This window comes from Corticium candelabrum, chromosome 7 (assembly GCF_963422355.1).
Source record: "Corticium candelabrum chromosome 7, ooCorCand1.1, whole genome shotgun sequence".
Taxonomy (NCBI): Eukaryota; Metazoa; Porifera; class Homoscleromorpha; order Homosclerophorida; family Plakinidae; genus Corticium; species Corticium candelabrum.
In genome coordinates, this window is record NC_085091.1 from 1,211,164 (window position 1) to 1,223,663 (window position 12,500).

Consider the following 12,500-nt stretch of genomic DNA (forward strand, 5'->3'; position numbering starts at 1 on the left):
CACCCCGGTCCAGGCTGTTTACAGATGTTATCTCGTATATTGTGCTAGTGCGCTAGCTGACGTTGTGCGATTCTAGTCGTACAGGTATTGTTACGGAGCCTAGACATTGGTGCGTATATTGGACATGTTTCACTGTCTCTTTATGCAGGCTACCAGAGAAAACAGCGATTGTACAGTAACTCAAATTACCGGGGAGTGTCCACAATTAGGTACACCTACCCTACATCTAAAATCGTGCATTTTATCAGTTCTGTCAACAGTTTGTTTGTCAATTAATGTTTTATTGACTATGAACTCAGGATTGATATTAATTTGATATTTTATATTATTTTACAAGAACAACAATTTTTGGTCATTAATTAGTAATTTGGACAAAGTTTTATTAAATCTTGTTGCATTTGCTTTTTGCATATTCTTCATGTGACATCATTTGTGTTCGTTATGATGGCAATTTGTTCTTCCATTAAGAGAATTACAATTTATAGCAGAACTTTTGTGTTTTGCGTAAGTTACAGTAGGATGTGACTTATGTGAAGACTTTGGGACCTGCTCTATTCATAACTCTGAATAATCCAGATAATTGCATGACGTCTACTCACTACAGCTACACAACCAAATTGTTTAACGTGTGGGACTGGTGAGAGTGGAATGTCTGCAGTTTGTTGTTGGTTTTGATGATGTCCCACATGGTAGAGCTCGCAATTGCAAAGTGTTGAGCAATGCAGACGTAGCTGCAGCCACTCGAGGCTTTCTTACAAATTTCTGTCTTCTCTTCTATGGACAGAACCACTCTAGTTTGCTTCTAATTTGCAGTTGCAACATTTTTACAATCACATATGAGGATGGGTTGTACTCTCACAATACCGTTTCGTGTGCAAAGCTCAGGTGAGTGGGAGGCAGCCTGTGTCTGGTAGACGGACGTGTTGGGATAACTGGTGTTTGTATGAGTGACATCCTGCTGTAATATTGTTGGATATTGAACAGCCGTCCATCAACAGATACAAGTCATACTTTGTCAGAAATGAAAGTAGAACAATTAGAAATTGTAATTAATATTATAATTAGAACAAACTTTGTGTGACTTAGTGTATAGTACAATTATGTACAAGTCATTATTTAGTGTATAGGGAAATATTAATGCAGAAGAAAGTAAAAGAAATGTAGAAATGTGAGTACTGTCTATTCCCGGTAAGTGTGAACTCGGTAGTGAGTAATGAAAGAGGTCACACCAGGTGTGCTCATTAAAGCACTAGGAGCTGCTCCAGTTGGACCATGTTACACCAATTATCTTAAATGGTTCCAGTTGCTGATTCCTTGGTCTTACAAGATAATTGGATAATAACCATTGCTCCACCCGTTTGTCTTTGATATGCACAAGTATTATCCTTTCATTTCATTTATAGGAAAGGCTTAGATAGTTTAATAAACAGAAATGCCAGACCTAGCGGTTTCTAACCATACCGAGATCATGGCGAAAGTCCAAAAAACAGTGGAGATATTGATGATTTTCAAAGTTCACACTTATGGGGAACAGACAGTAGTGCAGCTAGATTTTCATTATGATTTATGTGCACTATGTCTAGTGTGTAGTGTGTGTTGAGAGGTGAAGATGTTGGGAGGGTGTGACAGACTGTGAAGAGAGACTACAACTAGAAGAGATGATGTGACTGACTGTTGTTGTTGTGTCTCTAATTTAGTGTTACTTCAAATGGGATGGTATCTTTACCATCAGGGCAAATATGAAAGAGCAACAGAACATCTAAGAGAGTCACTCAACATCAAGCGTAAATTGTCTTCTGTGGACAAAGTCATGATGGCAGAAAGTGAGTAAGAGTGATGTTGTGAGTTTGTAAGTGAATGTAATATTGAGTGTTAGGTTTATGAGTTTGTTAATTAATGAAGTAATGTAGTGTTGCAGCTTGAGTAGAGTGTAAGAGATGAGAGGAACACATGAACGGGTCGTCAAGGAGGACACATAGACAAAGAGAGAAGAAAAGTCAATTTAGACATTGTGAATTGAAGTCAATGTCTTTAGTTAATTAAGTGGAGGGAAGTGATGAAAGTGGAGAAGCACGACTTTATACGAGTCTTTGTTGCATTTGTGAATGTTAATAGATACGGTCAGATGTGGTCGTTGCAAGCATGTTTGTTTCCCTAGTGTTTGTTGTATTAATGCAACTGTCAGATTATTGGTAATGTGGACATGAGGGCTTTGTGTCACATTTGTAAATTGGTTGTACGTGTATGTTTGTGGGAAAGCAAGGATGTCAGTGTATTGGATGTCAGAGTAACGAGGTCTGACTATGTGCTGATGTTAGAGTGTGTGTGTATTTATGATGGAAAATTGCAGTCGTGATTATGATGTTTGCTGCTTTGGATTTATTTGAGTGATCTGAGAAAACAACAAAGAATGCTGATTCATTTGCTGGTAAAATTGCTAATCTTAAATCAAACATTTATTTATTAAATATGAAATATTGGTTTGCGATAGTTTGTTTTGTAGAAATTTGAATTTATTGATAAAAGAATTTACATTTTATGCATTAATATGGCTTTTTAAATATTGATTTCAATGATTGCTTTATTTTATTAATTAAATTGTATTTTGTTGTGTAGATTGTGCTTATTTGTCACGTTGCCTTCTCTCTCAATGTCTAACAAAAGAAGCAGAAGATGTGATGAGAGAAGGTTATGGTTTGGCAATCAGCACGGATGACAATGGTGTGAAAGCAGAAGGTGAATATAGCTGTGTCAATGAAATGTTGTTTGTTGTTGCTGATTGTGTTTGAGTAGCTGCTACTCAATTGGCTTATGCAATTCATCTAAATGAAGGAACAGAAAAGGAAGTGAAAAAATTGTTACAACAGGCTGATGGATGGATTAAAATGGTGGGAGAAGAACAAGGCAAGGCAGAAGGTAAGTTACAAGATGGAAATGAGTTTGAAGAGTTTAATGTTGACAGTAACATTGAGATAATCATTGAACTTGTCAGTGTGTTAGATGTGTGACATATGTTGCTGACTTGTGTTGGGTTGTGTAGTGTTGAGTGAAATGGGAGAAGTATTGGTGATAAGGGGTGACTACAAACGTGCCAATAGGATACTGCAGGAAGCAGCAACAATACAAAGACGCTTTTTACCAACCAACCACTGGGAGACTGCTTTAAGTGAGAGATTGTAAATATGAGAATTGTCTCTTAATTATGTTTATTGTTCCTTTTGGTCAGCACTTTGTCGCTTGGCAGAGTGTCAAGTTAAACAAGACCAACAAATGGCTGCTTTGACATTGTTCCACGAGTCATCAGAAATGATGAGTAAATCAATAGGTGTGGAACACCCAATAAGAGGAAGAAGTAATTCATTGTCTAGAGTCATATTTTGTTTTGTTTTAACTGTAGAATGTTTATTTGTATTCAGGTTTATTTGGTGTTGCTAAAGTCCTTTTGAGACAACAGAAGTGGCAAGAAGCAGAAACCATCCTAAAGGAAAGTGTCAATATTTTGCATCCCACAACAAGTGCAGGTGTGTTGTCACATAAAATGATTAGAAATGATAGAAAGTGGACAAAGTATGAGTTCTATCTTATTGTGTGTATAGCAATTCGAGATCTGAACTATTGCTTACGAATGCTAAAGAAAGATCAAGAAGCAGTCAACATTTTACAACAACATCGAGTTGTTTCTTATCATCAAGGTATACACTCATTTACTTATGAGCTCACAATTATTCTTGCAGGAAATTTTTGTATAAACTGTGCTGTAGTGACTTTCCTTATACTCAATGAGCAGACGATTCAAATACAATTTGCATTAGCTAAGTCAGTTGGTGATGATGAGGTCACATGTAGCATGTAATGTGACACGAGATGTGGGATGAACGTAAAGATGGGCAGCATTCCTGCCTTATTTTATGTAACCCAGTCATCCAACATGTACAACTATTATCTACTGTCACTCTGTTGTTCTTTTTAAGATATTTACTATCCACCACTTGCTCTAGTTGCAAGTAAAGTTTGTTTATTTTCACTAAAATCTGACAAGCAGACGGATGTTGTATGTCATGATTAACACGTTAAGATTCTAGATCTGTTGAACACATCAGACAGTCATTTCCATGTTGTATCAGTAATGTATGTTGTTGGTTTAAACAAACTGTGAGGTGACACTAAATATTTTTGCCTTCATGTGATGGATTTGTTTGCTGACTGTTTGTCTGTCTGCATACTCGGTCTTCTGTCTTCTTACTCACTCATCTGTTTATTTGTATTATTGCTTGTTTGAGTATTAATATTTACTATTTATTTTTGCAGTCAAGCATCAAGCAAGTGCATTTCAAGTTGATGATTTACAAAGAGAGTTGGAGCAACTCAGAGAAAGCAATCGAGCCATTCAAGCAGAGAAATCTGCTTTACTGCAGCAATTGGCTGATCAGGAGGCTGTAACTCGTGCTGTCACTGATGAGAATGAACGTCAAGTGGGAGAAGTAAGGAGATTGCTGCAACTCATGCAGGAACGTGATGAAAACAACAAACGACTACAGAACCAACTCAGCACACTGACAAATCAGTTGGATAACAAGGAGAGCCGGCTGCAACAACAGGGAGGAGAAATTGATGTTTTGAGGCACGAGGTGCAAGAGGAGCACACGACTAATGAACGTCTGGCAAGAGACTTGCAACGAAGTGAAAGAGCAGTGCAGGAACTGGAGAGACTTCAACATCAATATGACAGCCTTATACAGATCCATGATGACAGTTTACAAATGACTGGATTAAAGTTGGGAACAGGAGGTTATGGAGGTAACAGAAATGAGTAAATTGGTTGCTTAACTATACAGTAGAGCACCACTTATCTGGACAGGATTGGGTCAGAGGGTGTCCAGATACCCAGTATGAAGCACTTTGTTAACATGTGGCTGTAATATTATTTTTCCATCATTGATTTTGTGGCCACATGATGACCAGGTGGCAGAGATGATCTGTCCAGATAATAAGTGCTCTACTGTTTGTGTATGTGTGTATTGATGGTGTATTGTAGAGGTTGGTGTTGGCATGTGGAGTGGTGTAGCAGTTGCTGTCAAGACATTTCATGAAGAACCGGTTAGAGTAACTGATTTCAACATTTCATTGATTCGACGTGAAGTGTCGGTGTCCAGTCGTGTCCATCACCCCAATGTCGTATCCATCTGTGGAGCTATCATTGACAATGAAGTTCCTCTTCGTATCGTCATGGAGCTTTTGGAAGGATCACTGAAAGATGTGATCAATGCTGCTTTGAGAAGCAGATATCTGTCCATGAGGGAACAAGTGGATATAGCTGTGGGATGTCTGTGTGGTGTGATGTATCTTCACCAGCTGCAGCCTGCTTTTCTTCGTGGAGACATTTGTTCTACCAATATTCTCATCAGCAAGACCATGCAAGCCAAAATCGGTGATCTGGGCTCTTGTCGCTTCTCTAACGAGTCACTTTCTGTTGGTCCTCTCAGCCCACAATACATTGCACCAGAACGAGTTGTGGAAGGTCGTGCAGCGGCCCCAAGCAACACAACAGAAGCCGACATGTACAGCTTGGGAGTCACGTTTGTTGAGTTATTCACAGGAGTTGCTACAGAGAGAAAATTACGTGAGAGGCAGTTTCAAGCTGTTCCTTATGTTCCACTGCAGGACATCTGCTACGCTATGGCAGAAGAGAATCCTCGTGATCGCATTTCTGCAGCAGCAGCTCTCATGCAAGTGAATGCAGTGAAGCAGAATGATGAGTACACTTCCTGTCCTCCCAAAAGGATGGTGAAAGGCAAGAAACACAAAGAAGACAAAGTGACACTCGTAGAGATGCCGTGGATGTGACTTAGGAGCAGATAATTGTGATGTATTTGTTTGTCTGTTTGTCTCAATTCATCCAACTTTGCTGCTTGTTATAAATGCAATAGATGATGTTGCATGTGTGTAGTCTGCTGTGCAATATGAGTTGACATTAACTTTTTGATAGTCTAGCAGTCAGTCTCACAGTTTTTACAGTTTGTGTTGATGTGAACTACAGGAAAACGTTTGACTCTAGATGAAGAGCTTTATAGCCATTTAGATGTTGTTTGTCAGTTGTGTTTGTCAATGCTGCAGCTAAATGTCAGTCTATTGTAATAAAAATGATAGAACTTGCCTATTCACCTTGAATGCTTGTCTGTTTGTATGTAAATTCTGATGGATAATAGGCAAGACACTCAACCTGTGATTAGAAACTATTGAGAAATTGTGATTATGCTGACAGTAGCATCAGTTTTTAGCCATGTGTCTGTCCATGTGTCTGTTTAATAATCAAGATATTCACTTATGTCTAGCAACCTACAAACCCAGCATGTCAATCTGTAATGATTATTAATATCAAACTTAAAATCAATGAGAACAAGGAGAACAACTTGCTTGTACTGCACCTAATTCATCAGAACAATCAATACAACTGTTGGGAGTAAATGATATCAGACAGACATCCATTTGAGCTAAAATGACAGCAACATACAATCTCATGCTGTCAAGATTACAACAGCATCACTGCAATTGAAACACAAGTGTTGATATCAATGGCTACACTTGACCAATCAGGCAGTGTAAGTGGATGACGAGACAGAACCACCGTGGCCAGTCCAGTTGGTGTGGATGAATTGAGCGGGTTTGGAGAGCAGCTCATATGTGTGAGCACCAAAGTAATCTCTCTGTGCCTGGATGAGATTAGCTGGCAAGCTGCCTGATCTGTAGCCATCATAAAAGGCGAGAGCAGTGCTGAAGCATGGAGTGGGGATACCAAGAGTGACAGCCATTGCACAGACTTTACGCCATGATGCCTGCAAGTAAGACAAAGGTCAGTAAAGAAAGAAAGAAAGACAGACAGACAGACACACAGACCAACAGACAGAAACAAATTATGTATGTGACCTGGCTGCGATGAATAGCATCTTTGAAGAAGTCATCCAGCAAAAGATTAGTGAGACCAGGATTCTTGTCAAACGCTTCCTTGATGTTGCCAAGGAATACACTACACAACAAACACCGACTCACCTCTCAAACAGAGACAAACTGACGAACATGCAAACGAGACCAACAGACAGACAGACAGATAGACAGACAAATAACAAACAAACTGACAGACAGAAGACCAACCTTCTAATGATGCAGCCACCTCTCCACATGAGAGCAATTGATCCATAGTTGAGTGTCCAATTGTATTCCTTTGCTGCTTCTCTCAGCAGCATGAAGCCCTGGGCATACGAGATAATCTTGGATGCATACAGAGCCTAATCACCCCAACACACATCACAATCAATGGGCAAGGAGATCCTCCACGACTTCTCACTGTCTACCTGTCTGATGTGCTCCACCATTTCCTTCCTGTCACCTTCATATTTGGTCGTACTCGGCCCTTTCAAGCTCTTGCTGGCTGTTACTCTCTCGTCTTTCAAAGACGAAAGGCAACGTGCAAACACAGACTCACCTAAAGTAGGCAATGTGAGTTAGTGCACACATTATGAAATGTTGTTTTCATGTTGTTTGTCTGACCGATCAGTGTGACAGGCATGCCCAAGTCGAGTGAAGAGATGGCTGTCCATTTGCCTGTTCCTTTCTGCAATAGAAATGTTACATGTATTATTGTTTAACCAATAGCTTAGCATCAAATACAGAACAACAAACAAGCAAACACACACAAACAGACAAAGAACAAATAGTCACAGAGACACACGAACAGACATACAAACAACAGTCACACAGACAGGCAGATATTCAGCAAGAACACCTCAACCAGGCAGCCAGGGAAGACAGATTTGCAGTCACCAAAAGAGAGAAGAAGAAAAGAGAAATATTCAATCCAAGAGCAACCTGGCCTTTATCATCCAACATTTATTCCACTGGCTTTTGAACATTTTGGTTGTTGAGGAAAGAGTCATACCCGGACCAGCTGGCAGAAAGAGTAAGAAACCAGCAAGGGAAGTCTAATGAAGTTCAATTTGTTCAACAGTGGAGGAGAAGATTGTCAGTGTGTCTACAGAAAGCATGCAAACTCTAATGTCATGATGAGAAAATTGAGAGCAATCTCTGAGACAAGGAAAGAAGACACAGCTTTATTCATTAGTTGTTGTTGTTGTTGCCTACAATATGCTTTTTATATCAGACTGTCCCATGTGGGATACTGGCATAGTTGTTTTTGGCTTCATTGTCATGTAGAGTTAAAGTTATTTATCAGTAGTGAAATACCGTTGACATACATACATACATACATACATACATACATACATACATATAGACAAGTAGACAGACAGACAGACAAGTAGACAGACACAGACAGACAAACACACAAACAACAACCAGACAAACAACCATCACAAACAAAGACAGACAGACAAATATACAGACACACATAAAGAAACACTGATTACCGACCTGTCCTGCTGCATCTCTGATTTTCCTAACTAATGGTGTCCCATCTGTGTCTTTGTAAGCCAAAATGTTCTGTGTGATTTCAATAAGAAAAGAGTCGAGCTCGCCTTTGTTCCATTCCCCAAACACGCCACTCATCTCATCTTCACTCATCCCAAGTGCATCCCTCATCAGATGATATGCCTCACAGATGAGCTACAACACAACATAACAAACTACACAAAAACAATATTTCACACTAGACATTCAGCCATACAATACACAAATTAAATTAATTATTATTAATTAATCAACTAATTAATTATTAAATAAATAAAATTTAAATAAATAGATAAGTAGGCAGGGATGCTGATGGATAAACAAACAGTCAGACAGATGCAATAAAGAAATAAACTGTGACTGTCATTACCTGCATGTCTCCATACTCAATACCATTATGCACCATCTTGACATAATGCCCAGCACCATCAGCTCCAACCTACACAAACAAAACATCCTAATAAATACATACTGTCAACAGTATTATGTTGGTGACTTACCCAGTCACAGCATGGCTCTCCGTTGACTTTAGCAGAAATGCCTTGGAAGATGGTTTTGATGTGAGGCCTGAAAACAACACACAAATGCTTTGAAACGTAATAGACACACAGACAAACAGATACACAAACAAACACAAATAGAAAAACAAACAATAAACAAACACAGCCAGACAAACAAACAGACAAATGCAATGACACAAACAGAAGATAACGAAGCAACATACAAGTCATGCATCATACCAAGCCTTTTCTGATCCTCCTGGCATGAGTGAAGGTCCATAGCGAGCTCCGTCTTCTCCACCAGACACGCCACTTCCAACGAACAAGATCTTCTTCTCTTCCAGACTTTTAGCTCTTCTCTGCGAGTCGGTATACTGCGAGTTTCCTCCATCAATAATAATGTCACCATCCTCCAACAACGGAATCTAAGAAACAAAATTGAAATAAAACTCAAATTAAAATGATTAATTAATTAGTATTAAACCTTTGCAAACATTAAGTTAAAGGAAAAGATGGCAATTTTCATGTTGTTTAACATATTTTTGCTATTTTCATTACATTTGTGTGTGTGTGTGTGTGTGTGTGTGTGTGTGTATGTGTGTGCGTGTGCGTGCGTGCACGTCTGTCCATTGGAAGTGAGAAGCCAAAGGTTAAAGTCAGAGTTCGTTGACTACCTTCTGCACCATGGTACAGCACACACACACACACGTCTGTTTTCAAATTCCAATCCTCAAGCCACAGCCAGACGTTCCCTCAGGTAGATCTGGTGATGGAATCTTGTGACCGAAGGTGGCAGGATGTCCAACAAAGGTAAGGAGTGCACACTGAGTTGTAGTCAATGCTCAAATAGGTTGCTCTACAGTTGTTCTAGGGTCAACACACATTTCTGTCCACTTGCTCTTGTTCCCCAATTTTCAAAAATATGGAAGCATTAACTAACTTATTGATACCAATCTTATATGCCTACATTAATTAATTACTAAGCTATATGTATTAATTATTAATTAAAATTATTAAAATTTATTAATATCTATGAGCAATCAGTTGCATGTTTACCAGCTGATCAATGAATGCATCAACAGCACTGCCAGCTTTCACGAGCAGCATCACTCGTCGTGGTTTCTTCAGCTTCGAAACCATCTCTTTCAGGGACTTCGCTCCGATGACCTTTGTACCCTTCGCTTCTTTTGCCAAAAATTTATCAACTTTTTCCACAGTGCGATTATATGCACAAACCTAAAAATGTAAAAATTTTTACAACACAATAAATAATTAATTATAAATAAACAAAAATTAATTTATAAAAAATTAATAATTAAATCAAATACATCATTTCATGAGTGCAATTAAGTCTAATGTCTATCATACAAAACTTGCACTAATTGCTACATCATGCTATTTATTTTAATTATTCAAACTACTGTACGCGAGACTCCACGGCTGTGTGTGCGCTAGCCTCGTACCCAGGCCCTCTTGCGTGCCAGAAGAAGGCCTGGTACACATTGTCTTCGCATGCGTGCATAAATTACCTCAAAATCGGCGTAATGTATGCACGCATGTGGAACCGACGTTGTTTAGAATCTCGAGCTGATTGTGTCGCGTGCAAACATGACAGTAAACAGCTTCCGTTTGTTCAAGGGCACGTTCGACTGGGCTCTTCCAAAAGACTCTCTTCCAACGAGCAGCAGAGTTGGTAGAATTGGCTCTTTCGACTATAGCGGACTATCTGTAGAAGTCGCAAGAAGGACGTGCACATGGAGTCTCTTCTGGAAGAGGATGGAAGAGCCAATCGAACACGTCCAGGTGATGTCTTTGTCTGCTTTTTCCGACTTATACCCCATTCACACGAGCACAGTTCCAAACTGGGCCGAGCCGAGCCGAGCCAGCGCGGGCTAGTAAAGCGAGCCAGCCGCGATATTAGGCGTGTTCCTTGGTGTGCACGCTAGCTATGTTGTTTGTAGAGACACTGCACGCCCGTTCGTGAGTATCCCGCTTCCTTCATTTGTTCCGCTAATTTGATGTAAACTTCCCTGTTTCTAGCACAGCCTTCAATTTGAACTCGGATGCTGTCCTCACCCCACAATTCAATGAGGTACAAAGTTTCGTGCTCTGACCATGCCATTTTCGTATCTACTGAGCATGCGTGGCCGTCAGCCTGGCTTGGCCCGCATTCACACGACGATTTGAAGCTGCACTGATCTGGGCCAACCCGTGCTGGCACGGCAAGTTGTGGTGGGCCAGGCCAGCACGGCTCAGCCCGCATTCACACGACGATTTCATTCAGCAATGACCCGTGCCAGCCCGGGCTGGCCTGGTTAGGAGAGCTCGTGTGAATGGGGTATTAGATAGCAGTCCTGGCTGTCATGTGCTCAATTTTCTGTTACTGTACAGCTCGAATGGACGGAGTAAGATCTGCGTGGAAGACCATCTGTCTGTACAGATGGAAATTCCCAAAATAAACTGCAACTTCTGCTGCAATCCTTCTCGCCAAGCAAACACTGTAAACAGCCCGACTGCAGTACGACTAGACATCGAACTAGACACTGCCACAAAGCAAGGTCTAAAATCGTCTAGTTGGATCACTTGACCTTGGGTATAGATCTATGGTTTCATCCACACACGGAAACTGTTTCGCTGTCCGTTCAACAGTTGCGTGCGATATCGACTCGATTCTAAACAACGTCAGGTGCGCATGCGTGCATACATTACGCCGATTTTGAGGTAATTTATGCGCGCACGCGAAGACAACGTGTGTCACGCCCTTTTCTCCAAGCGCGCAAGAGGGCCGGGGTGCGAGGCTATGTGTGCGAGTGCTAACGAAATCAGCAAGGCGTGTCGTGACGTCACAGTCTCAAGAGCAAAAAATGTAGGCAACTCGAGACAGGCAATACTGCAGACAACACCTACCACAAATCCGTGATCGTTCATGTTAAGAATGAGATTCTGACCCTAAAAACAGCAGAAAATCATAAAGGAAACGACACGTGCGACGTGCATTCCGCGCAGAAAAGCCACATGATGCAAAGCAGCAAACAGATCTACGCGTACTGCATGCGAAACGGCACGAAATCAAACGCAAACCGGCAGCTCACCATGACGGCCAGTCCGATAAGTGCGATGTCGGCCCTAAAATGCAAGAAAACGTGTATATACAACGAAAAATGCGTAGAGAACGGTTGCTTACTCTGCCATTGTGCTGCTGGAAATGAGGAAGACGAGACGGAACGTCTTTACGCAAAGTGTAACGCGCGTTAAAGCAAAGCATTTTTAAGAGTGTTAATATTAATTGAGCTACTCTATGTAACGTGCGTTAGTGTGTCAATCATGTCGGTGTCTAGTCAAGTTGCGTGCACGTTGGCTTATGAAGGAAAGCTTGAAGAGCTGCAGAAGCATTTAGGTGAATTTCCTGTTGAAGCTGGAGTTAAGGACAAGGTTGGTTTGTAAAAATGGACAGACAATTATGATATTGCGTTCAAAAATATTTAAATAATTAATTAATTAATTAAGAATATTTTTATTTTGTTGTTATGTGTTTGAAAA

General features: G+C 40.3%; 3 protein-coding genes across 3 annotated transcripts in view; 2 read left to right on the top strand and 1 right to left on the bottom strand.

Annotated features, from left to right (window-relative positions):
• LOC134182399 (uncharacterized) overlaps positions 1 to 6,162 on the top strand; it is a 7,807-nt gene extending 1,645 nt beyond the window's left edge. Inside the window, exons 4-12 of the mRNA XM_062649798.1 lie at positions 1,698 to 1,823; positions 2,617 to 2,736; positions 2,794 to 2,916; positions 3,041 to 3,166; positions 3,227 to 3,352; positions 3,417 to 3,521; positions 3,597 to 3,692; positions 4,309 to 4,797; positions 5,036 to 6,162. Coding sequence (XP_062505782.1) covers positions 1,698 to 1,823; positions 2,617 to 2,736; positions 2,794 to 2,916; positions 3,041 to 3,166; positions 3,227 to 3,352; positions 3,417 to 3,521; positions 3,597 to 3,692; positions 4,309 to 4,797; positions 5,036 to 5,844 — 2,120 coding nt within the window. The 3' untranslated portion in view covers positions 5,845 to 6,162. The remainder of the gene's footprint in view (positions 1 to 1,697; positions 1,824 to 2,616; positions 2,737 to 2,793; positions 2,917 to 3,040; positions 3,167 to 3,226; positions 3,353 to 3,416; positions 3,522 to 3,596; positions 3,693 to 4,308; positions 4,798 to 5,035) is intronic.
• Positions 6,163 to 6,283: 121 nt separating this feature from the next.
• On the bottom strand, positions 6,284 to 12,205 carry LOC134182731 (6-phosphogluconate dehydrogenase, decarboxylating-like). The gene is made up of 13 exons (XM_062650167.1): positions 12,145 to 12,205; positions 12,053 to 12,086; positions 11,868 to 11,909; positions 10,017 to 10,196; positions 9,201 to 9,385; positions 8,961 to 9,027; positions 8,831 to 8,899; positions 8,425 to 8,616; positions 7,546 to 7,609; positions 7,350 to 7,480; positions 7,150 to 7,283; positions 6,925 to 7,024; positions 6,284 to 6,833 (listed from the first exon to the last, which is right to left on the bottom strand). Exons 1-13 carry the CDS (start codon positions 12,150 to 12,152, stop codon positions 6,591 to 6,593), a joined length of 1,449 nt encoding a protein of 482 aa, XP_062506151.1. The 5' UTR covers positions 12,153 to 12,205; the 3' UTR covers positions 6,284 to 6,590.
• A 63-nt stretch (positions 12,206 to 12,268) lies between these two features.
• LOC134182732 (26S proteasome non-ATPase regulatory subunit 10-like) overlaps positions 12,269 to 12,500 on the top strand; it is a 3,960-nt gene continuing 3,728 nt past the window's right edge. Inside the window, exon 1 of the mRNA XM_062650168.1 lies at positions 12,269 to 12,392. Within this exon, the coding sequence (XP_062506152.1) occupies positions 12,285 to 12,392 (108 nt within the window). The 5' untranslated portion in view covers positions 12,269 to 12,284. The remainder of the gene's footprint in view (positions 12,393 to 12,500) is intronic.

Excerpts from the sequence above, each read along its gene's own strand:
- LOC134182731 (XM_062650167.1), bottom strand. Across the intron at positions 7,610-8,424 it reads TCAGAGATGCAGCAGGACAG|AAAGGAACAGGCAAATGGAC; the intron begins GTCGGTAATCAG and ends TTTCTATTGCAG. Across the intron at positions 7,025-7,149 it reads GGTGGCTGCATCATTAGAAG|TGTATTCCTTGGCAACATCA; the intron begins GTTGGTCTTCTG and ends TTTGTTGTGTAG.